This window comes from Homarus americanus, unplaced genomic scaffold (assembly GCF_018991925.1).
Source record: "Homarus americanus isolate GMGI-L3 unplaced genomic scaffold, GMGI_Hamer_2.0 scaffold16430, whole genome shotgun sequence".
Classification (NCBI taxonomy): Eukaryota; Metazoa; Arthropoda; class Malacostraca; order Decapoda; family Nephropidae; genus Homarus; species Homarus americanus.
In genome coordinates, this window is record NW_024729259.1 from 3,593,150 (window position 1) to 3,617,882 (window position 24,733).

The 24,733-nt window shown below is 37.1% G+C and overlaps 1 protein-coding gene across 4 annotated transcripts in view; it reads left to right on the forward strand.

Annotated features, from left to right (window-relative positions):
- The window catches only part of LOC121866426 (tyrosine-protein kinase Shark-like), a 30,795-nt gene extending 9,457 nt beyond the window's left edge, over positions 1 to 21,338 (forward strand). For 3 of the 4 annotated variants that reach the window (XM_042366087.1, XM_042366086.1, XM_042366088.1), the window contains exons 7-17: positions 2,002 to 2,160; positions 2,571 to 2,779; positions 7,149 to 7,334; positions 9,645 to 9,798; positions 10,681 to 10,814; positions 12,094 to 12,282; positions 14,257 to 14,400; positions 15,974 to 16,082; positions 17,197 to 17,368; positions 19,243 to 19,369; positions 19,765 to 21,338. In XM_042366087.1, coding sequence (XP_042222021.1) covers positions 2,002 to 2,160; positions 2,571 to 2,779; positions 7,149 to 7,334; positions 9,645 to 9,798; positions 10,681 to 10,814; positions 12,094 to 12,282; positions 14,257 to 14,400; positions 15,974 to 16,082; positions 17,197 to 17,368; positions 19,243 to 19,369; positions 19,765 to 19,947 — 1,766 coding nt within the window. In that variant the 3' untranslated portion in view covers positions 19,948 to 21,338. The remainder of the gene's footprint in view (positions 1 to 2,001; positions 2,161 to 2,570; positions 2,780 to 7,148; positions 7,335 to 9,644; positions 9,799 to 10,680; positions 10,815 to 12,093; positions 12,283 to 14,256; positions 14,401 to 15,973; positions 16,083 to 17,196; positions 17,369 to 19,242; positions 19,370 to 19,764) is intronic. The other variant, XM_042366089.1, reaches the window with a different exon arrangement.
- Positions 21,339 to 24,733: the final 3,395 nt, after the last annotated feature.

Consider the following 24,733-nt stretch of genomic DNA (forward strand, 5'->3'; position numbering starts at 1 on the left):
CAAACTTTAATTCAATAAAAACAAATTCAGAAACATTAATTAAAATATATATGAACAGTAAATAAGTGTTGCTTTCATATTCTTATGTAAAGTAATGACGATTTGTTTTCACATGTGCGCACTTACAGAACATATGGGATTAATTCCAATGGAGACTGGCCCGACCCCCAAACTCCACTTTTTCCGACACAATACCTATGTTGTAGTAAAAATAACATCTAAATTTTATGATGGTATGCTTACACAATTAATATTTAAGAGAAATACAGTCGCCAGGTTAATGTCCATTCAAATAATGGACTCAAATCCCCCCCCCTCCCCCCACTCTTCCCAGCTCACTAGATCCTACCTCTCTGATTAATGTTTGGGTGAAAACTCTAGATTTTAACGTTTAGTAATAAATAATACCTCAGACTAAAGTTAGGATAATATAATTGACATTTCTGGATTCCTTGCAGGTCAGGGAATATTTTGAATGTAAACTTCATATATTTTGCACAAAAGATAAAATATTTGCTTTGTGTAAACCAAATTATTACTTTAGATCTAAAATTTGTATGTCTAATGCAAAATCCATGATGTTTATATTCAAAATGATCATCATATTGTAAGAATTCCAGCAATGTAAATTATATTCTGGCCGGGTAATTTGTATGAATTTTATGAGCTAAAACATATATCTTCAGTAAATAAACAAAGAAATATTCTTCAAGGACACTATCTGTCAATCAAAATACTCCTCCCTAGCTGGGTCGGTCCTTCCCTCCCTCCCTCCCTACCAGAGAAGCGATTGGGAGAAAATAGTATATTTACATTTTTAGTAATAAATAATAACTCAGACTAAAGTTAGGATAATATAATTGACATTTCTGGATTCCTTGCAGGTCAGGGAATATTTTGAATGTAAACTTCATATATTCTGCACAAAGGATAAAATATTTGCTTTGTGTAAACCAAATTATTACATTAGATCTAAAATTTGTATGTCTAATGCAAAATCCATGATGTTTATATTCAAAATGGTCATCATATTGTAAGAATTCCAGCTATGTAAATTATATTCTGGCCGGGTAATTTGTATGAATTTTATGAGCTAAATAAAAAAAAAATAAATAAAAAATTATACTTCACCGCGTATATGAGTAGATGCACCGCGGAAAGTGAAAGTCTGGTTCTGGCAAGGTATCGTGCAAATGAGAAATCGCGGAAAGTGAAACCGTGTAAAGCGGGGTAATACTGTACTTAAAACAACCATATTAATTTTACTACAGCTACAACCAGGGTCTTAGTTTCTTCAGTTTTATATGTAGAACCAGTCAGTCACTGGTTTTGTAATCAACGAAAACAATGCTGTCTCATTTCCTCGTGTTTTAATATTCTACGTATTATTAATGAATTGTATTGCTCATTTTGCACACACAACATTAATTCAATCAAAAAGACTTTCAGAAATAAACATTAATGAATCTTTTGTACATAAGAGAAATGACGCTGTTTACACGATTGTGCATGTCGTCTGAACGTTGGTGGGCCTTTCAAACCCATTGAAATTTGAGTTTCCGCCGTCAAAATTTATAAATGTGTTTTTTTTTTTTGTGTTCAAATAGAAAAAGTCGAATTAAAAACTCACGAAATTTGAGAAGCTACTGTACGACATTTAACCCTTCAATATGTCTTCAAAGAGACCATGAAGCAGAGAAAGTGGTGCTAGTGCTTCCAAGCGTAAGCACAAGTCACTATCTATCCAGGAAAAGGGTGAATTTCCATGGTCCGGCACCGGTCAGGTCCCGAGGTTGCCGGACTAGAGAGGTACAACCTGTATATGGTAATGCTTTTAAATATTTCTAGGGCAAATTACAATATAAATTATATTCCCCTCTACTTTAGGACCTCCAATATTTGACATAAAAAATTTATAAGTCGTGAGTTTTAATGACAGAACTAAGTAATTATTGAAGAAATGTCACCTCATACATAAGTTTTATTTTTATTTACCATCAGATGCTGTTCCATTGCATGAAGCTGCTGAGCACGGCAATACTGAATGTGTGAAGACACTCTTGTCTCTCGGTGCCCCGTCATGCCCTCGTAATTCCAGAATGGAAATCCCACTTGATCTTGCCAAGAAGATGGGTCACAAAGAATGCTACCAAATTTTAGGTTTGTTGATTACCTGATGCATTCATCTAGTTGCTGTTATGTAAACTAATTGCACTTCATTAATATTGAGGTGATTAATTATACCGAGTCTTACAGATATCAAAAACTCATATTGGTAAGTGATAAAATGTTTGATAGGAAGATTAAAGGGGACACTTAGATATTTCTGTACTATTTAAATATAGAGTTCATACCTATGATTTTTTTATGAATACTATGAGAAGATATTGTAAAATGGATTAGGTAAGTACTGTACCCACAGTTTTTGTTGGCAGGTTTATTGTCATGTTGTGCATTGCTAATAGAATTCTCCCTCTGGTAATTAAAGCACCTAAAAACACAAGGGTCATAATTGTTCTGGTATCAAGACACGAGTGGTTTGCTTCATTTCCTTTCTTATTCACCCCCAGTGCATCATCGCCCTCCTGCTTGTTGTTACACCCTCAAGGACTATTATCATGGAAGAATTGATCGTCACTTGGCACAGGAACGTCTTCTCGGTTCTCCAGATGCTAATTCAGGCCATTTTCTTCTACGTCAAAGTACGAGAAAACAAGACAAATATGTGTTGACCTTGTTGTTTCAAAATCAGTTATATAATTATGAAGTTTCTGGTAAGGTAAGTCCAGTAGTATTACTTCTCATTGGCAATTACTTGTCGTACTTTGTACATATTCAAAATCTGTTAAGTTATAAAAACAAGCATTTATATAAGCTGATTTCACGTGTTAGTAACATTAGTATTATAATAAGTCCTATAATGCAGAGGTTCCCAAACTGGGGTCCGTGAGAGCGCCCCAGAACAAGATGAAAGAAAGCAATATATATATATATATATATACTGTATATGTACAGCTCCTCCCCGACTTAAAACGGGGTTCGGGACCCAAATCCAGGTCGTAAGTCGAAAATGCTTAAATAATACATAGAAAATCTAAAATGGGTGTCTCTTTTTCTTCTCAGCACCACAAAACTCTGACTTTTAAGCTTGCCAGCCATTTTAAAGTGAATTACAAACGAAAATTTTTTTAGTACACAGCGCAATCATTGACGTTTGGACTCGAAAATAAGTAATTTGACAAAATTTTGGTACGACTGAGGCAGGTCGTAAGTCGAGGAGTATATATATATATATATATATATATATATATATATATATATATATATATATATATATATATATATATATATATATATATATATATATATATATATATATATATATATACAGTCAACCCTCACTTTACGCGGTTAATTCAACCCACAGGGTACCGCGGAAAGTGAGAAACGCGTAAAGTGAACAACATAACATATGGGATTAATTGAAATAGAGACTGGGCCGACCCCCAAACTCCACTTTTTGACGACACACAACTATGTTGTAGAAAAAATTTTATCTTAACTTTATGATGGTATGCATACACAATTAATAATTAAGAGAAATATCAACAATATTAGGTTTTTTAACACTTACATTAGTAGAAAAGATGGCTGGGCACACGGGGATGGGGGGTTGGTTCCGAGGCAGAGGTCAGATTATTGGCCCTCACCTGTATCACTTGTATCAATTGTATCACTATCCACCACAGAGGCTTGCAGGGCCTCTTTGTCAAACCCCTCAAAGTCCATATAAGTCCATATCCTCACTATAATTATCACTATCACTGACTTGGGCCGGCTGTGATGGGTGGCAGGTGAAGAACTCGGTAATGTTTTGATGACTGGGCGACCTTGTGTGCACCCTGCTCGCACCGCTTACACAACATGGGAGGTTTGGATCCAAAAATGGCGCGGCTCGCCAGCCGCTCTCCGCGTAAAGGGGTACACACACCGCGGAATGTGAGCATCCTGGTTTCGGCAGGGTACCGCGTAAATGTGGAAACGCGGAATGTGGGACCGCGTAAAGCGAGGATTGACTGTGTATATATATATATATATTGGTTACCCGTTGGTGCCAACAGGCTACAAGCTAGGCCCGCCCTTTACAGCCAGGATTTGTACTTAAATTTTATTGGCTATAAGCTTGGAGGTATTGCCATTCTTTCTCCTATTCTTGTCTCACATGATGCCATCATCTCATTCACAAGTTTTTATTTCCTCTCTCCCACACCAGCCACACACCCTCCAGTATCAGTATATCCTTCAAGAGAGAGTTTGTTTGTTTTCATTCACCACTATTATATGACTAGTATTCCCACCTACAGGTATGTTACAGATGATTATGATTAGGGCAAAACATTGTATTTATGCATTCCTCTTCATTACTATTACCACCTTAGAAAAATTTGACTTAATTAACAAAAAGTTGCTTTAGTTATGACACATGTTTTTATTTACAAGGAATCATAAAAAATAATAACCAATAATCTGGCTAGATAAACAAACTATAAGTGAATGAACCATGGCAATATTTGTTTCACCCAGCTCTTATGAAACAAAAATAGTGTTGAGAATAGCGATGTATATTTGTAGATCATTTGTACATTTTACTGAATTTAATAGCATACATATAAAGAAAACAAGATAATCTGGGATACTATCCTTTTCGTTTAGCAACTATCAATTTTATGTGCATTTTCTTTGTACAGTAGGGTCGGGATATATCACAAGATAGGGTCCAAGGATATGCTCCATATACTAAATCGCAATATATAATTACATGTAATCAATGGGGAAAATAGGGTTAGGTTCTGGAGGCCAATAAAAGTGACTAAACTCGACTTAAGGAGTTTATTTTCATACTAACTAAAGCACCAATGAACACTAGACTCAGGAACACCAGACTTGCCAGCTGACGCGCCATCCCGGGAACACCAAACTCGGCAGCAGACGCCACACTGCCACCCTCACTTAACAATCCCACACCTTCATATGTCACTAGCAACCCATTTACACTCACCTTAGAAGTCTGAATCTGCAGCAGAGTCGGTTGCTGACTAGTCACTCGTGCCGCTCGACTCACAGCCAGCCTCCTCCTCGTCACACGACAACTGCGTGCCTGAACATGGTGGTAAATTTGAAATATTTCCTGCCTCATTTCCCCCGCAAAATAAATAGATTTATCGCTATATACAGGTATTGGAAAATGTCAATAATTTTGGTAGTAGCCATATAAAAAATTGCTATATATCCCGAACCTACTGTATACAGCTTTTCTTTATGTCGGCACCAACGGATGCAAAATGCATTGATGATGAATTGTACAAGGTTCTGCAGGTTCTTGTGAAAATAATGAACTATGTTAAAGCACACCCCCTGAAACACAGACTGTTTGAAACACTTTGCCATGAAATGGGTGCTGACTTTGAGGGCTTGCTGCTCCACTCTGAAGTGCGCTGGTTATCGTGTGGGGCAGTTTTGAATTGTGTGTTTACCATACGGAGAGAGCTGGTTGACTTTCTTTCATCAGAGAAGTCAGACCTTGGTAGCTGTTTTGGGGATGAGTCATGGATGATGAAGTTAGTATATCTAGCAGACATCTTCCAGCATCTAAATGTATTAAACCAGATCACGCAAGGCCGTGAAGTATGCATTCTGAATGTGCAGGACAAAGTACATGCATTCAGGCAGAAAGTTTCCCTGTGGGGTAAACTCCAGGAAGGAGTCTCTGAAATGTTCCCACTTTATCACCAAGAATGTTTGACGTCCAGTGCAGACAGCATCATGTCCCTTAATATTTCCCATGTAGCGTATTTGCAAGCTACTTCACGGACTATTTATCTGACCTTGACAACTCCCACTTGAACTGGATTAGAAACTCTTTTGCAGCCGGGTTAAGTGCACGTCTTGATCTGAAGTCGCAAGAGGAACTCATTGAATTGTCAAATGAAGGGGGTATGAAAATCAAGTGCTCTGCCCTACCACTGTCAGAGTTCTGGATCTATGCAAGAAATTAATATTTTGCCCTGGCTGAGAAGGCTCTGAAATGCCTTTAGTCACAATCTACTTGTTTGAGGCAGGATTTTCTGCATTCAAAGTACAAAAAACCAAGCACAGAGCACGCCTGCAGGTGGACAATGACCTGTGGCTGGCACTCACTACTAATATGAAGCCTCGCATTGACAAATTGTGCAAGAGTCACCAAGCCCATTAGACAGGATACACCTGATAGCCTGATTTGTTTATTTTTTTTATTTTGGTTTCTAATGGTGCCACAATATTGTGTTTGTGTATTGTGGTTGTGTTTGTACAGAATTTACATTGCTTTGAATTGAAAAAAAATAAAAACACTGAAAAGGAAAGTGGTCTTATTTATTACTAATTACTTCATTTAAGAATAAGTAAATATTACATGTACAGGGTAGATAATTATTATTTTTTAGTTGGGGGTCCTCGGTTGAGGCTCATCATATTTGGGGGTCCTTGATATGAAAAAGTTTGGGAACCTCTGCTATACAGTAATTACAGTTCAGTACATAGCTGTTCTGAACAAACTCTTACAAGGAAATGGGTTATCTCTTAGTTTTGTATACATATTAGTGAGGATAGGATTAAGGTAGACTTATTAATTGTTGACATTATATTGTGCACTCCTCCCTTAGTTACCAGTAGTATGCCAACCTTTTATTTATTTTATTTATTTATTTTTTATTTATTTACTCATTTATTTTTTGCAAAATACTGCAACAGTAGTATGATGTAACAGTAGGTGAACCCAGTTGAAATTTAGCAATAGGCTCCTACTCCAATGTTTTTAAGACTTCTTAAATGTGTAATACAGTATTACCCTTTGATAGCCAGCTTACTGCCAGCCTTGTTTATATAATATAGAACACATGAATTGGTAAAGTTGGATAACTATCAATTATGATATGGGGAAGATTGTAAGAAATGACATCAGAGTCCAGAACCTGATGAGAAAGGCTGCAAGAGATCACACAGCAGGAAGAGCTATTGTCAGGTACTCATGCAAGTGTGGAAAATGTCTGTAATTTGTTGAGCAGAACTTACTATATACAACTGTATTATTAGTAGTGACACATTTTCAGGGGGAGATGTTTTACATTGATGATGGCCCATACTTTGTCTCTTTGGAGACTATGGTAGACCATTACATTCGCTTTATGGATGGCATGCCAAGTCATCTAATAAAGCCTGTCCCTCCACCTCATCCATTGTCAGAGGAAATAACAAAAAACATAACAGCAAGACATCCACATGTCAATCCCAATCTTGTAAGTATTAGATACCCAAAATAAATACAGTAGGGTTGCAGAGTATGCGTATCCATAGTATGTGACCCCTTTATACGCGTCTGACCTCCTGAACCACCGTTACTCTTGGGTCTTGCTCTCATGTGAGTCGACTCACCCAGCATCTCTTGATAGCTCAGTGTGTTTATCACTTGTTTGAGAAAAAAATAATAAAATCATAATACAGTAACCTAATGTGGCTTAAAAAATAAGAAAATACTGTATAACATAAAACTGCAAAATAAGACATCATGGCAGCATATACAGTATACTGTGCAGAGTGGTAGCAGCCACACACATCTCTGTGTCAGCTGGGTGACTGCCCGGCTGAACTGTGTTGCATCCCCAGAGGATGCTTTGAGTACAGTATAGTCTCGATTTACGCGGTCAATTGAACCCGTGGGGGTCCGCGTAAAACGAGAAATGCGTAAACGAAATAACAGAACATGTGGGATTAATTGAAATAGAGACTGGGCCGACCCCAGACTACCCTTTTTCCGACACAAAACGTACCTTGTAGTAAAAATAACATCTTAATTTTATGATGGTATGCACACACACATAATATATAAATAAAAAACTACACTACAGTACAAATATAAAGGTGTTTAACACTTACGTTAGTAGAAGAGATGGGTCGGCACACGGGGATGGCGGCTGGTTCCGAGGCAGGGGGCAGATTAGTGGCCCTCCGGTGAATCACTATCACTATTCAGAGGTTTGCAGGGCCTCCCTGACAAACCCCTCAAAGTCCATATCCTCACTGTCACTGACTTGGGCTGGCTGTGGTTGTGGTGGGTTGCGGGCTAAGAAGTCCGTAATACTACGTTGACGACTAGCATTAATGTTGTCGTCATACATCTGGACATACGGTTCCATAAATTTCGACAGAAGGTTATAAGACACTTTATACCGATGCTTGACTGTGTCTTTGTCAAGGATGAGCTTGATTTTCTCCGCCAACTCGATGACTTCCTTCACATAACCATGGCTTGGTCCAGGTAGTTCAAGGTTTCTTGGGGGTGGTGGGGGTCCAGCGGAAGCCATTGTGAGGGGAATAGCGGGCACATGAGAGAAAAGTATACGCGGAGACTGAGAACAATGAGACTGGCCCGGCTAGGTCAGCGACTTCTTCCCTCTGGTGGCAGGGCACGTCATGTTACGTTAGACCAATCACAGCTAGCGGCGGAGGGAGGTAAGGATGCGTCGCCCAATCACAGTCCGATACGTCATATGACGTCAGCGATAACATAAGAGCGACCTACTGCGCACCCTCCCCACGCCGCTTTCTGCGTAAATGATGGAATGAACCGCGTAACTTAAAATTGTCATTCTGGCAAGGTGCCGCGTAAATGACCAAACGCGTAAACAAAATCCGCGTAAATCCAGACCACACTGTATTCGTATACTGTAACTACATTAGAAGTGTTCATATGGTACTGTAGATTTAATCTTTGTTTTCATTTGTACATTTAAGGTGTTTATATGGTACCTTAGGTTAAATCATTGCCAAGGCATCCTCCTTCTTGCACTGATTCCATGAATATCTCCCAGGCATTTGTACTTGTAAATTTTTTCTTTACTGGTGAATTTTACCACAATTATGGGCCCATAGAGGAATATTAGTGGCAGTGTTCGTGAGAAAAGAAAAAGGCGCATACTGTGAGAACTTTTGAAGGAGTGGCGTATTGAACTCTGAAGTTGCACGTTGGTTACCTTAGTATAAAAAAGGGGTTTTATGTTTATATACAGGGGGAACCCAAACATTTGCAATTTTGCATTTATGTGGGGATCCCAGGAATGTAATCCTTGCATACTCTGAAACCTTACTGTACAGGATTTTATTCAGTTATATTGTTTGATATGTATGGATTTGATTATAAATTTGGCAATTATAATAGGACCTAAAATAAGGACACTTGATATCTCCAGTTTATTTAAATTTCCTTTAAATATTCATTGCATAATGTGAACACTTTTTCAATCACAAACATGACAATTTCTCAGAAGTGTCTTTTATGGTTACACTTAAGGGAGTCTAAATCAATGAGGATCAAGTGTGTGAAGTTGGTGTTTTAGAAAGTGGTACACATCTGCAATGATTAAAATGCTAAGCAAGACTGACTACATTATCATGTTAAAGGCTATAAATAGTTAATATTTGCCAGATCATAATACTGCAAGTAAAAATTAGAAAAAAAATTTATCCCTTGAGTGTCCTGATTAATTAGGTTATACTTTATATCTATTGCTGTGAATATTAGTAATGTGCCGATTGTCATTTGCATATAGCATGAAATGTTGGCCTGTGAAGACAGTGATGGAAATCCTAGCTCTTCTGAACAACAACCCTTGCTCTCTGCATCAAGTCAAGAAGATCTAAAGGCACATCCCTCATATACTTTGGAGGTGCCAAGTGCACAAAATCCTAACATTGTTATTACAAGTAAGTTTCTAAGCTTCCAATTTCCATGTTTATCTCCCAGATATACAGGTGGATGAATTTGGTAGCATTTTCTTCACATGGAGATGAGATACTTGGGAGTGTGCAGAAGTGGTCACATAGAGCTTGCTTGTACTGTATTCAGATGTGGCTCTAAACAGTACAGGAACCATACTTTCCTTTTTAATTTCAGTGGGCTTTCTATCTATGAACAATGGTTAATAGAGACAAAGGATTAATTATGAATCCCTGTTTCCTAACTGAACCAGCATAGGGCAGTGAGCCTGCAGATTGAAATCAGGTTCCCAGGACTCAAACTTGGGACCGGGATTCCAGTAAAAGAGAAATGTGTTATGAAGGCACATTGAACAGGGAGAGAGTTTGAGTTTTTGGCTCCTCAATCCTCCATTAGAAAAGCAAAAGAGACTGACCAGTCCTAAGGTTAGTTACACAAGCAAATGGTTGAATGTGCTTTTATATGTTTGCTCCTGTTGGACACGAAGTGGTCCTCCTGTATTGACATTGTACTCTATTTTGTTAGCTGGTGACCACACAATCCTAGTTGTTGGTATCATAGTAGAACCTCCCAAGTACCAGTCTATTGATTTCACATACGAATTGACATGTGTTATGTTTGCCCAAATATTCTGTATTTCATAAAACTTTAAAAATTTTCCTGCAAAATTAAATATATATTTTATACCTTTTATTATTAAATACTGTATATTTTTTAATGCGAATTAGAGTTACCACATTCTACAATGGGCTTGATCCCAAGTACAGTACAGTACTGTATTGTGGAATACTGATTCTTCTTTACCCTAAATCGTAATTTTTCATAAATATCAGTATGTGCTGTGAACTCATATTATTAAACATTAACAGAATCAGAATCTCGACTCTCTCAAGATTTAATTGATCTGCAAGAACCAGAGCGAATGTATGAAAGGTCATCGAGTAGATGCAGCAATTGCCAACCGAAAGTACCCTCCAGGGAGTCCCTTAAATTAGATTTAAAGGTAAGAGCTGTTTTAAAAGTATAGAATTACTTACAGAAGTCACGATTTTCGAAAAGTGCCAAATTTTTGGAATTCAGAGTTAAAGAAAAGGAATTATTATTCTTAATGTGGTGTGCAGGTACAAGATGAAATCATCAAGAAGAATGTTGCAAGCTGTAGATTATTTAAACAGTTTGCTTTGGTTACCTTCAGAGAAGTCAGTCAAGGTTCACTTTCACATCCTGATTGTTTGGAGTTCACAAGCAAAATTCCAAAGAGAATATCAGGAGTTCTGTTCTCAAAAAGGCTTAAGTGGTTTAACCTGGATTGGCACCTCAGAATGACTTCTCAATGAGTTCAGTGGTTTCTTTTAAGAATCTAATATACAGTATTGTATTTACATTATTTATAGATTAAATAATGATTTAGATGGGTCAGGCCTTTCAAAATAGCATTTCCACATCTTGGCTAAAATTATTCTATTTAGCATGAACTTAGCTCTATCAAGTAGTCCTTTACAGTCATAGAATCCATGTAGAAATAAGCAGTTTTCCCTGGCTGATCTGCACAGTTGGGTAATTCTGAGCTCAATCAAAGAGTAGCACTCGAGACTACAAAGTTGACTACCCTGTACAAAATTTGATCATTTACATGAAATTTAGCTTTAAGCCCCAACTAGGATTCAAATGGCCGAGACTCGTGAAAGACACCGGAGATCAAACTGTGACCAGAGGAGACATATGGTGCCTCCATAATTTATCATAGATCTCATTTATTTTGTTTCTCTTTTGGCCTTTTTACCGAATTCTTACATACAGCTGTATGTACTATATGTACAACAATGTTATTAGTAAGTTCAAATGAGACACTTTGGGGTGCATTCACCAAATGGGTACAGTACACCTCCTTACCTAAGGGTTGGCTGGTTTGTACCAGAGGCATCCCGTCCACCCGGGTTTAAATAGATACCTAACTTTACAGTTGGGGAAGTGGAAGCTGTTGAGTGCAGTGCCTCCATGTGTACAAAAGGCATAGTATACAGAGTAGTGTAACCACCCTTCTCCAGAAGGGCTATCAGCCCTCTGGAACCCACTTAGGTAATGCCGTGAATATTGTTAAAGAAAGGTGAAATATTAAGTCTGTTACTAATTGTATTGGTAGAATTTTAAGGAAAGTACAATAATATGAACCTGTAAGTACAAGTAATATTCTCAAGAGCATTTCAATTTGTTTTAATGTAATCAAGTGTACTGTGCTGTTGTGACAGCACCATTAATGATAATTTTTTTTAATTTCTCAGAGTTTGACCATCACTAACAACCCAGATACCGCCTATGTCTGTGGTAGCAGCCCAACTATGGATGGAAACAGAACAGATGAAATCTTTGGTGAAATTGACATCAAACGTCTTACTGTTGGACAGTGTCTAGGAAATGGTGAATTTGGATCTGTATTAAAAGGCATTTGGTTAAGTCCTTCTGGGGATAAGGTGAGATTAACAAGAAAGCTATTAATCTATTTAGGCTTCTCTGTGTTTTGCAAATGGAATACCTTATCAAACCACTTAGACACCAAAATTGTTGCTCATTCCTGTCATAATACTCCTTTCATCCCTGCTTACTCAGTTCTTCCATTTTGCTTTGGTTCCTCTCATGTACTTGTTACAGCTACTGTTCTTATAATTTAGTGGGTTGTGTTGAATACTATACATTATCTGAAGATTGAAGTGTCAATGTCCCCTCATTGTCTCCATGGTTGGGGTTACAGGTGGTTCTGATGTGCTACTGGTAGAGATTAAACCTGCAGACTGCAGAACTCTCTTGATTAACAGAGATTTAGGCATTCAAGAAAAGGTTAGCCCTTTCCTTAAGGCAGAGGTACAGTCTCGTTCAAGATTCTTCGAACACTGCTGGAGACAGCAGGCAACTCAAGGCCGTTCATTCACTATAGTACGTAGTATAATATAATACAAAACAACAAAGCCCAACCATTAAATTAAGCAACGGGGAACTAAGTAACCAATGACTTTTACATTTATTCATAATTTTTACTACGTATTATAATAAACAAACCTTGAGTTGCCAGCTGTCTCCAGCAGTGTTTGAAGAATCTTGAATGAGACTGTACATTGCTAAATGTAGTGCACTAAATTTTATCAGGAGAAAGCTTAAACAGTTATGGAGGGAAGGTTGGTGGCAACTCCAGTGTACTTTTCCTTATCGCCTCCCTTCTTTCTCTGGCCTAATTAGCACAGTTCAGTTACCATGGGTAATTTTTATGGTCTATTTTGCTTGCATTTTTCATGCAGGACTTTTATGAAAATAATGATATATTTGTTCAGTTAATCCTTCAAGTTATGCAGTCAATAATACCCTCCCACCCTTAATAATTGGGAAATAAAAGTTTTTTTTCCTCTCTCTCTCTTAAGGTTGCATGTGTGTCTTTAATCCTTGGGAGTTTCTGTAGCATCACCTCCACCTCCTCCCTGTCTGCTGGCTTTTGATTATGAGAACTATCTGGCTTAAGATCATATAATGTAATTGAAGGAGTGATTTTGAAATCCTGTTATTGTGATTTAATCTGCTGGAACAATTTCAAAGTGGGGGATTCACTTAGAAATAAAAAAATATCAGGCAGCACTAATTGTGCTTATTGAATAGGCATAACTCTTAAAAGACATCTTGACTCATTAGTCCGAATTGTTGCATCTCTCTCATTTTAGGGTGATGAGGGAAGGTTAAGTGATATACATACAAAGAATGCATACTGTATAGTGACTTTGGCTACCATTATGGGGGTAAGGAAACCCTAATTCCATAAGCAGCCACATGGCTCTGGGCTTCTCTAGAAAATAGGATTGTTGGACCAATCGTTTTATATTTCTCATAACTCCATACCTTATCTGAAATCGTATCTTACTGCATATTGTCTCTCGTGATTTCTTATTATTTCTCTTTGTTCTAGAAGCACAGTTGGTCTTGGTCTCTCGTAAAAGTTTATCATGGAAGAAGTGATTGACCCTCTAGTGTGGCCATTGTCACTTAGTGATCTGCCTCAATATCTCATCCTCCGCACTGTCCTTTCAGTGATTGCTCTACTGTATTCCCAAACTCTGTCTTTTTTGTTTCTTTTGTGCCATTGTTTTATTAATTTTCAACACACTCATTCTTGTTTGCAATAAATGGCAGTTGCTTTACACTTAAAATGTCCAACGCAGCTGAAAAGTTTAAATGTAGTGACCCCTATTGCTTCATGTAATTTTCAGAGACTAATTTAGATTGAATAACCAAGTAAATCAAATACCTGTATCTAAGAATACTCATAGTCAGTTATGAATTTTTTTTTATAAATTTCATTGCAGATGACATTTTTGGTGGCTATGAAGAAAATGTCAGTGAACATTAAACTTACACATAAACCAACAAAACTCATATACAGTACTGTATATTTTTTTAATATTCAGATTGATGTTGCTGTAAAGACACTTCATAATGATGATAAAGTCAATAAAAAAAACTTCCTGAAAGAAGCAGAAGTGATGATGAACCTCAACCATCTGTATATTGTAAAATTGGTTGGTGTCTGCCATGGACCTCCAGTAGCTATGGTACAGTTTTCATGTGTTTGTTTTTCTTTCTTAAACTACTGATGATTTTTTTTTTCCTTAAACTACTTGATGATTTTTTATTTGTATTTGATTATGGCCAGTATACAGTACAGGTAGAGTAACACAGATTTGTGCAAAATTACAAATACTGTAGATCTGTAGCTAAAAAATACAGGGACTGTAAATTTACATATATACACTCTTGGAACCCATAGGATATTAATTGTCAACTTGGTACACTTAACAAATGGTTTAGGTACCTTGAAAACCATTTGTTGAGTGAATTCTTGTATTTCAAATAACATAACATATGGGAAAAATAGGGTTCACTTCTCCAATGACAAGAAAACCTCTGTATCATGCCCCCCCAAGCTACTGTAATTTACTGCCTAACACATTAAAAACTAATAAAATATGGTATAATATAACTTTGGTACATTACCTTAAAGGAGGTGAGTCAGGGCTCACCACAAGGGGTGAGGATGGGTGGGCTGAGTAAGGGCCTTTACTCAGTGAGATGAGGAGGGCTGTCCACCACTGCTATCTGCTAAGGACACCACAGTCATAACATAGGTGGAAGGAGTAGAAGAAAATCAGCTGGTGGAGAGAGTGAGATTGGAAGTTGAAGATGCAGTTGTCCATGGTTTGAAGACAGACTAAGACCTTTCTTGACCTTTGGAGGACCCTCACCATATTCATGGTGCTTTATAACCTCCAGATTTACCTTGAGTCACAGCCTTACTCATTTCCTGTAACTGAAGAATTAGCAGAACATTTGGATGCCTTGGCAAACAGAGTGATGAAAGGATAGCACAAATACAGATGGAAAAAAAAATCACTTCCCACATACAAATGATGGAACAGACACAGGCTGAGGGGAGATGCGGGAGGGTCTCATGATCAGTGAGAGAAAATGACTATATATCTCTCCAAGATGGCCACCCCCAGTTGACTCCCAGGGGTTATGCAATTAGAATTTTTGCTGTAACCAAAATTCATATAAGTGAAGGTAGCTTTCGTTAAATAAGAGGTGTTAAAATTGGAAGTTCGTATAAGCAGAGTTTTGTATCTTGAACGTTCATAAAGCTAGGGCTCACCATTATAGGTGACCTGGACTAATATACTGTATATGTTTTATATTTTCCTGCAAATAAAAGCATCAGAGAAAGAGAGTGTCAGGGTAGAAGATTGATGTAGCATTAAATTTGGAGGTAGATGGTAGGAGAGACATGGGAAGTCTTAGAAGATGGTGGAAGAATGAGGTAAAGTATGTGCTTGGAGAGGGGGATAGACATTCAGGAGACAGCATTACACTCAAATGACAAAGAGTGTGGGTTGGAGTTTTTGGGAATGAACTTGCCACTGATGGCTGATGCTAGGTAGTGTGAAGGCTCAGGGGATACTCAATTATGGAAAGGGAATACCATAGCAGAACACACATATTACAGTAGTATGAATGAATTTATGTCAGCATAGGACAGGATTGTGTTTGGTATTTATTTTGGCCACCATGCATTATAGTTGGGATTTTTATTTTTTTCATAATATATAAATGGTATGCATTATTTTTTAGGTTCAAGAATTGATGGCTATGGGTTCCTTACTTGATTTCCTTCTGGAACATGAAAAAGATATATCTGTTGATTTTCACCTCAAACTTTGGGCTGCACAGATTGCTGAAGGTAAGCTTTTTTTAAATGCCTGTATTCAGTACATTGGATCCCCAGTAAAGAACAAGGTTTAGTTTTCTTAGTCTTGTTTTTTATCAGTTAATTTCACCAAGCCTTTTTGTGGGAAATATAGGGGGTGTGTTTCTGGACTTCATAACCTCTTATATACCCCAATACAAGGAAATGAAGGCTTTAAACCTTAAACTGTACTGTATATGATTATCCCACACTTTTACTTCTTATACAAATAATCTGTGTCCCTCCAAAGGTCCCCAGCAGTAATTTTCACTTTGCTTTCACTGTAATTCTTAGGACTGTCCATAAGCTGAACTTTCTATGGGGTAAAATACCAACTTTTTTCAAGCTTGGCGCTGTGTTAGGCAATTTTGGGAGTTTGGCAATCTTGATACTGCACTCTCCACTCATTTCTCTACGCACTTTTACTTTTGTTTTTGCTGCATTTCAATTCATCACTCATTGTTGCTGACTTGACCCTACTCACAGATTTCTGAAACCTCACCTCCTCTATTCTATAGTACTCCCATTCTACATAACATTAATTTCTTGCCGTCTCCCTTTTCTACTTACTTTCATTTGTTTTTATTTACATTCCCTATAAAATTTATATAATGACACTTCCAAATTCATTCACTTACAGTTTGAACTTTCATTTTTAATCACCCATCAGACTAGTGTCATCTGTAAACGACATCTGCCTCACCTTTCTTTTGCACCCCATACCCCTATTTGTCAAACATATTCTCTTTTCCATCCCCTCTTACGAGCTTCCCCATCCATAAATTTAATGAACCTCTATTGCATCATTACACATACTTGAGATAATGTTACAAGTATATTCATTACCTTTTAGATGCTTTTGTCATCATGGAGAAGATTGGCTGAAGAATATTTTAAGTTTTAAATTCTCAAAACTGCAAAAAATTTACTTTTATTATAATTTTATTTATTTTTTTTTTTTTTTTAGATTTTCAGTATGCAAAGTTGTGTTTATGAAAGAAGTTGTAGATTTTTTCTAAACTTTCTAATTTTTATAGTTACATATATATTTTTTTTTGAGGTGGATTCATTGACAAAACCACTAGCTATTTCTTTTTTATTGATACAGGAATGATGTATCTTGAGCAAAAGCATTTTGTTCATCGTGACCTGGCAGCACGTAATATCCTGTTATCATCTGTGACTTTGGCTAAAATTAGTGACTTTGGTCTTTCTCGAGCTCTGGGAGTCGATAAAGATTATTACACTGCAAGTGATGGAGGAAAATGGCCTCTGAAATGGTAAGTGGAAGAAATAGTTTTTGAAACAATGGTTAGTGTGATGATTTACAGTGCATAGTTCTTCAGTACCGATCATTAAAGCACCTGCTAGAGATATGTATTTTTTGGGTACAGTACAGTATTCCCCTGGGTTACGGATGGGATGTGTCCTTGTAAAGTTGACTGTAACATGATCCCCATTTTCCCATTGACTTGCATTATACTGGATATTAGAAATGTGTTTCTAAAGAAACTTTTTGGGCAAAAAGAAGTAATCCCTGTAAAAGCACTTATGAACGAAAATAAACAATTTAAAACACTGTACATTGATTATTTTATGATATAATATGATAGTAAATACTGAACACCAAACACTTGAATTTAACTCACCACAAATGATGTTGAGTGCTGTGTGAGGTGAGGTGGTGCAGTGGGAGTTGTTAGGAGACATAACAAGCCACTCATCTTGAATAAGGGCAATACATTGGACGGTCTTGAATAAGGTATGTATGTAAGTGTTAAATCCAAGAGCTGGGGTCGAGAGATCAAGTGTACCTGCTGGAAGATATAAACGAAATGAGTTCAGACGTGTGGGTGGACTACATACCAACACTTGGTGGTAGCAAACACCAAGGAATCCACAACAAATAAATTATAATGTCACTTTTTTTTCCCAGAGTTTCCATAACATGGGGATACCCTTTATAAGGCTGTTTTCCTGCAGTGCCTTTATCTTGAACTGATTAAACCAGCCCTTACTAGCAACAAAATCTTCCCCACCACGCTTACCCTTCAAGTTGGCATTCAAGTTTCTCGCTTTTTCCTGAATTAAGGCTAGACTTAGAAGCAAATCCTGTTGATATTGATTTCCACCCATATCATTAACAATTTTTCCATTTCAATTAACAATCCACTTCTTTGCTCTGTTATCACAGTTGAGTGCATTGGTGTAGATCCTTTTACATATTCAAGAATTTTCTGTCTTTCAAAATTGTTCCGACCGTTGAACAATTCAAACCCAATGCCTTACTGATCAACTGAGGGTGTTTCGCCTTTTACAGAACGTTTAATAACATCAACTTTCTCTTACATTGTAATTGTTTCCCCTTTCTTGGATGCACTACTATCACTTGCATCAGGTTTGCATTTGGGAGCCATGATGAGGGCCAAAAAAAGAGAGTTACAGTAATATACAAAGAACAACAGTTTGCACTTGATCACACGTTAAGACGGTGAGGATAAAGTGTACCGACGCTCCCGTGTCCTCAAGATGCGTGACTGGGTGCAACGCATCATTCCCAACACGCTGCTCCGCCTCCCATTTACGCTGCGCAAACTAGTTCTTGTACATTACTGCTATGAACCAGTTGTACTTATGTCGAATTTTTTAAATACTGTAATTCACCCTCGACCTACTGGGTGGGACTAGGGAACGCTACCAACCAACCCACAAGGACACTAAAAGCAGTCCTATATATGGTACCTCGTGTTTCATACCAGCTGGATTCGGTAAAATGCTACTGACACCACATACGAGGCACGGGCAGTTCCCAATGAGGTTCACGGCGCCATCAGCTCGATGAACAGGCTTTGTGTGAAATATAACAGTGTCTAGGACTGCTTTTAGTGTCCTTGTGGGTTGGTCGGTAGCGTTCCCTAGTCCCACCCAGTAGGTCGAGGGTTCGATTCCTGGCTGGTGAGGCCGTTGATTATATGTTCAAAGTCCGCGTGTTATATGGACTAAAAATGAAGTGAGTGTATATATATATATATATATATATATATATATATATATATATATATATATATATATATATATATATATATATATATATATATATATATATATATATATATATATATATATATATATACTGTATTTTTCTCTTTGGCAGGTATGCTCCTGAATCCATTTACTATGGCACATTTACTCACAGTAGTGATGTATGGAGTTATGGTATAACATTGTGGGAGATGTACACATTTGGTAATCAACCGTATGGTGAACTCCCAGGACATAAAGTAAGTGCTACTGAGGATATTTTACTTTGAAAACTAAAATCTTAAAAACATGATAGGTACCATTAACTCATAATTATAGATGTGGGGTATGGTTGGGTAGGTGATAGTTGAATGGTTGTATTATAGTGGTAATTAATGTAAAAAAAGGGGGGCAATGAGTACCCAGGCATGAAAGTGCAGAGCCATGGTGTGCTGTGTATATTAATTCCATTAAATTAATACAGTATATATATATATATATATATATATATATATATATATATATATATATATATATATATATATATATATATATATATATATATATATATATATATATATATATATATATATATATATATATATATATATATATATATATATATATATATATTCTTTTTTTCTTTTTTTTCCAGGTTGTAGAAATGCTGGAGAGCAAAGAGAGACTTCCCAAACCAGAGAAATGTCCCAAAGGAGTGTTCGACCTAATGCTGCGATGTTGGAATTATAAAGCATCAAAGAGACCAGCTTTTGGAGAGCTAGCAGCCATATTTAGGACTAAGCCAGAGTATATAAATATCAAGCCATATTTTAAATGATGAACTCATATTTTAAGATAACCAATGCTTCATTTTCTGAGATGAGGCATTCCTACTCCATTGGTGCAATGAATTTTTAAGAGTTTAATTTTACAATCATATCTCACAAGCAGAGAAGGGCATAAATACATTGAAATGTATTTAAATACTAAATACATTATTCTTGTAATTTTTTCTTAAATACAAGATACGTTATGGGTTGTACGGATATATTTAAATACTAAAACAATACTTCCAAATTGTATTTAAATACCTGTCAAATGCATTTTTATAATTATATACGAATTTAGTTCCAAACATTTTTAAACTGATGTGTATACTCCAGCCACCAGTTTCTGCTTTTCTAATTTTAAAAACTTACTATTATTATTATTATAATTATTTATTTATTCATAGGCTAACTATTGGCCATTGCAACTACAGTAACTGATAACTGTGTGTCTCAGATTGGGGTATTGGCATATTGCCGACTTTACTAAGACTTGTTACCGGTAATTTGTTGTTTGGATCATTGTGGTATTTAGTACTGTACCATCATTTCTTAGGTTTGTGCTGCAGATTTCCCAAATGAACTGTCAAAGTTAAAATACTCATAGTTGTCTGAGGACCGAGGCAGCGCTGCTACAGGCTAATGCTTTACCTGTGTTGGTGGTGCTGCCATATCTGATTGACAATTTCGGTACAGTTATTGTAAAAGTTTCGGAAGAATTTTATAACATATCAGCTGAATGTATACTGTAACTGTATAATATATTTACAAATTTATTTGAAATTAAAGTATAATTAAATACATATTTAGATACCCGCTCAAAAATGTATTTATAAATATTGTATTTAAATACATTTATGAGTAATGTCAAATATATTACTGCCCATCTCTGCTCATAGGTTAATTGCCAAGAATTTTATTTGCAAAAGATATCTAGTCTAAGGATCATTGTTTTTGTTAAAAGGGGCTGCCCTTCTCTTATTGTTGATGTTGTTTGTTCCTTTATACAGTACAGTGGTTTTATGGGTCTTATGTGTTTAATACAAAGATAAAAACACAACATGTTGGACAAGTCTTGCAGTATTTAGAGGTCGTATCCAAAACTTGCTAGTATCCAGAATGAAATGATGCAACATTTCATGATTAAATTATTTACTGTATATGAGCTCTATACAGTAAACTTTCGATAACTCGACACAAATGGGACTCTGGCCTTGCTGAGTTATCGAGGGTTTACTGTACATATTATAAACGGTGATAAAATAAAAAACTTAAATGTACATCTATTGTCTGACAAAGATGGATTGCTGCTCAAATAATGCTCCCATTTAGAATATTTCTAAGGTTTTATGTAAATTACTTTTATATGCCATGAAAGGCCAATAAAAATTTTCTAGTTAAATGTATTCTAAAGGAATCACACATATACAAAACCTCTATTTTCCTCATAGATTGGTATGATCCATTTTGGTTCCAAGCCATTGAACCCAGGGCCGGATTAAGCTTAATAGGGGCCTGAGGCACAGATCAGCTTGGGGCCCCCTACCCTCAAGGTATATATAAATAACAAGAACAAAATATACCCAAATTTATCAATGATTTCATTAATATTAAGCTTCTGCAAAATAACACACTTAATGTTCATTAGAGACAGAAAATTGAGACGTTGCTAGGACATCGTTGAACGAAGTTCATGTTTTATACGCTTCAACTTCGAGAATGTTTGGATTTGGGGGCCCTTTAGAGTCGGGGGGCCTGAGGCCAGTGCCTCAAGTGCTTCATGGTTAATCCGGCACTGAATGAACCCAGATATGAGGGCTTTACCAGAAAAAGGTATTTCAGGGCCAATCCTGCCTATCCTTTACCAAACAGTTACTTGTGTTCCAAAACCAGCTAGAGAAGAGGAAAGAAGAAATGCTTCAAAAAACAACACAATCAATCGGGTGTACTCCTTTGGAGGTTGAATATTTCTTTATATCTGCCACTTAAAAAGGTTGGAAGTGTGCTATATTCTCTTTTAACTCCTTACTCTACAGTCCTTGGTGCTATCTTTGGATCGCTAAACTAAAATCTATTACATATCGAATTCTGTAATGATAATACAAAGTTAAAAAATATAGATTTTTTTTTTTAAGGGGATTAGCCCACCTGGGAACAGGTCACTGACCCACATCAGGGCCTGGGGGGCAAAAATGTAATTGTAATAATAATAATTCATAGTAAATAAAATTTATAAAAAAAAAAATAATAATAATAACTGTAATAATAATAAATAATAATAATAAAGAACCATAAAAACAAAAGTGAAAAAAAGATCAAAAGTGAGAAACAATATATGTATGTTGTGTTGTCAAAGTAAGAGAAACAATTGAGACGCTGTAATTGTGTGTAAACGAGGCAGAAAGGCAGATCAGCAACCTGGGACTTGGTCACAATTTCCGTGATGCCATATGGCAGCAGGGTCTACCATTAGATAATACATTATGCTTCCAATATCTTCCCAGGGGGTAGTACCTCCCTGTTTGGTAGCTGCCTACTACCTACTAGACTAGAGTGATCCAGTGTCAAGGAATAGTCCGAGAAGACCGGACAACTCGCCAACTGCACTGGCTAACCATTACCCCGAAACACGATCCGCAAATCGATTAACATCCAGGTTTCCAATTACTGCTGGGTAGACAGAGGCAAATGGCGTTAAGAAACTTGTCCATAGTTTCACCCAGCCCGGGGATCGAACCCGGGTCCACTTGCTTGCGAGGCGAGCATGCTGATCATGAACACCACAGGTCGCCATCGAGGTACTGTAAACTCACCTGGACACACACACACAGAACTAAACAAACAATGTACTGGAAATACTTTATAACATTCAGTACCATAATATCCTGACCACTGGGGTCTGTTATACACACCCTCTGTGACCTCTACTGTAATCCTTTTGCACTACTGGTTACAGGATGAACATGAGATGCACAATAAACTAGACATTGAAGCAAATTTCAATTCATTCACACACACACACACCTACATACTCACCACACACACAAACACACGTATTTACTGATCCACCCCACACACCACATATACACCCACCCTCACACCAAACACACACACACACGCACCCTAACGCACAACCCACAACTCCACAGACACACACCACATACAACTGTACTGTACACACACACACCACATACGAGTGTACTGTACACACGCACACACACACACCACATACGACCACCATTGCCTTAAGAATTTTATTAATTCATGTCAAGTGTGAGAGAAGCAGAACGTAACTTCTCAAAAATGAAATAAGTGAAAAATGAAGGGCGTGCTACAATGTACCAAGACAAGCTGAACTACCTCGCCATTATGTCCATAGAAAGCGATCTCACTGAATGATTGTCTTTCATGATGTCATTTCTCAGTTTGCCCCTATGAAAACTCAAAAGGACAAATTTTAACAATATCTCCCATCATATTAAATGAACATAACATTTCATTCTTGAAAAGGTACAGTCAACCAAAGATGCACTGACCCCACCCGAGTCTCGTGCTCGCAATTTTACCTGGTAATACTTGGTAAAGTAAGGCTGTATGTAATGGTAATTGTGATTGGTGGATCTATTTTCGTCTGTATCGCTGTCAGGATAAATATTAAACAAACCAAAGGTAGCGTTTTTATAATAATAAACCATCCATCATTATTTTAGAAATTTAGATCATGAGAGGTTTCCAAATGTCCGCATATTTGCTTAAATAATGAAGAAAATTATAATAATTAATTGGCAACACAACTACAATCACAGCTGCCACAGGATACTCGCATCATTTTGTTTTCATTATTTAAGCAAATATACAGACATTTGGAAACCTCTCATGATCTAAAATAATGATGGATGATTTATAATTATAAAAACGCTACCTTTTCTTTAATGCAGTATTATACTCAGGCATTTTTTTAAGGTAAAAAGTTATTGCTACTGACCTCAGAATATCTCCTAATATCAATGCACATAGCTTCAAAATGGCCTCAAAATGCTCGCTAGGTGGACTCGCTGTGCTCGCCATGTTCCCTCGCTCACAATTTCTCGGACCCCCTCTCTTTTGATATTCCTGGGATCTGCCGCTCGTGTCAGTTGTGTTGAAATGTATCGTGAAGTGATACAGTTGTGTTTAGATTTATCATGCAGTAATGCAGTTGTTTTGTGATGTACTTTATCATTTTTTTTTTTTTTTTTTTATTGGGCACTCCCCTACAGCCTTGTGCAAGGTGAAGCGCAGAAGCGTTTACAGTGCCCAACAGGGAAGCATGCTAAGTTCATGCTTGCCTTTATATCTCATGAGTTAAGGGCGTAGAAGCCTGAAGAGTCAAGGGCATAGAAGCCTGGAGAGTCAATGATTTATGTCATCAAGTTATTGAAAGTTCCAACAACTTGTCCCTGAATACGAATTCGCAACTTTCGATTTACACCAGGTACCTACTTTACTGCTAGGTGAACAGGGACTAATGGGGGCTAGGAAGTATGTCCGAACAACTTCCACCGGCCCGGGAATCGAACCCGTGACATCTCGCTTGCGAAGGCAAGAGCGATACCACTCTACCACCAGCACCCCCGTACTTTATCATGTAGTGTGATACAGTTGTGTTGAAATGTGTCATGTAGTGATACAGTTATGTTGTAAGTTTTCGTGACAATTAACCTCCACCTTTCCGTTGAAGTTTTGCATAGATAACCTCGCTGACCTTAACCCAGTGGCCTTGACTTCTAATCAACGTGATCAAAATTAATACGATTC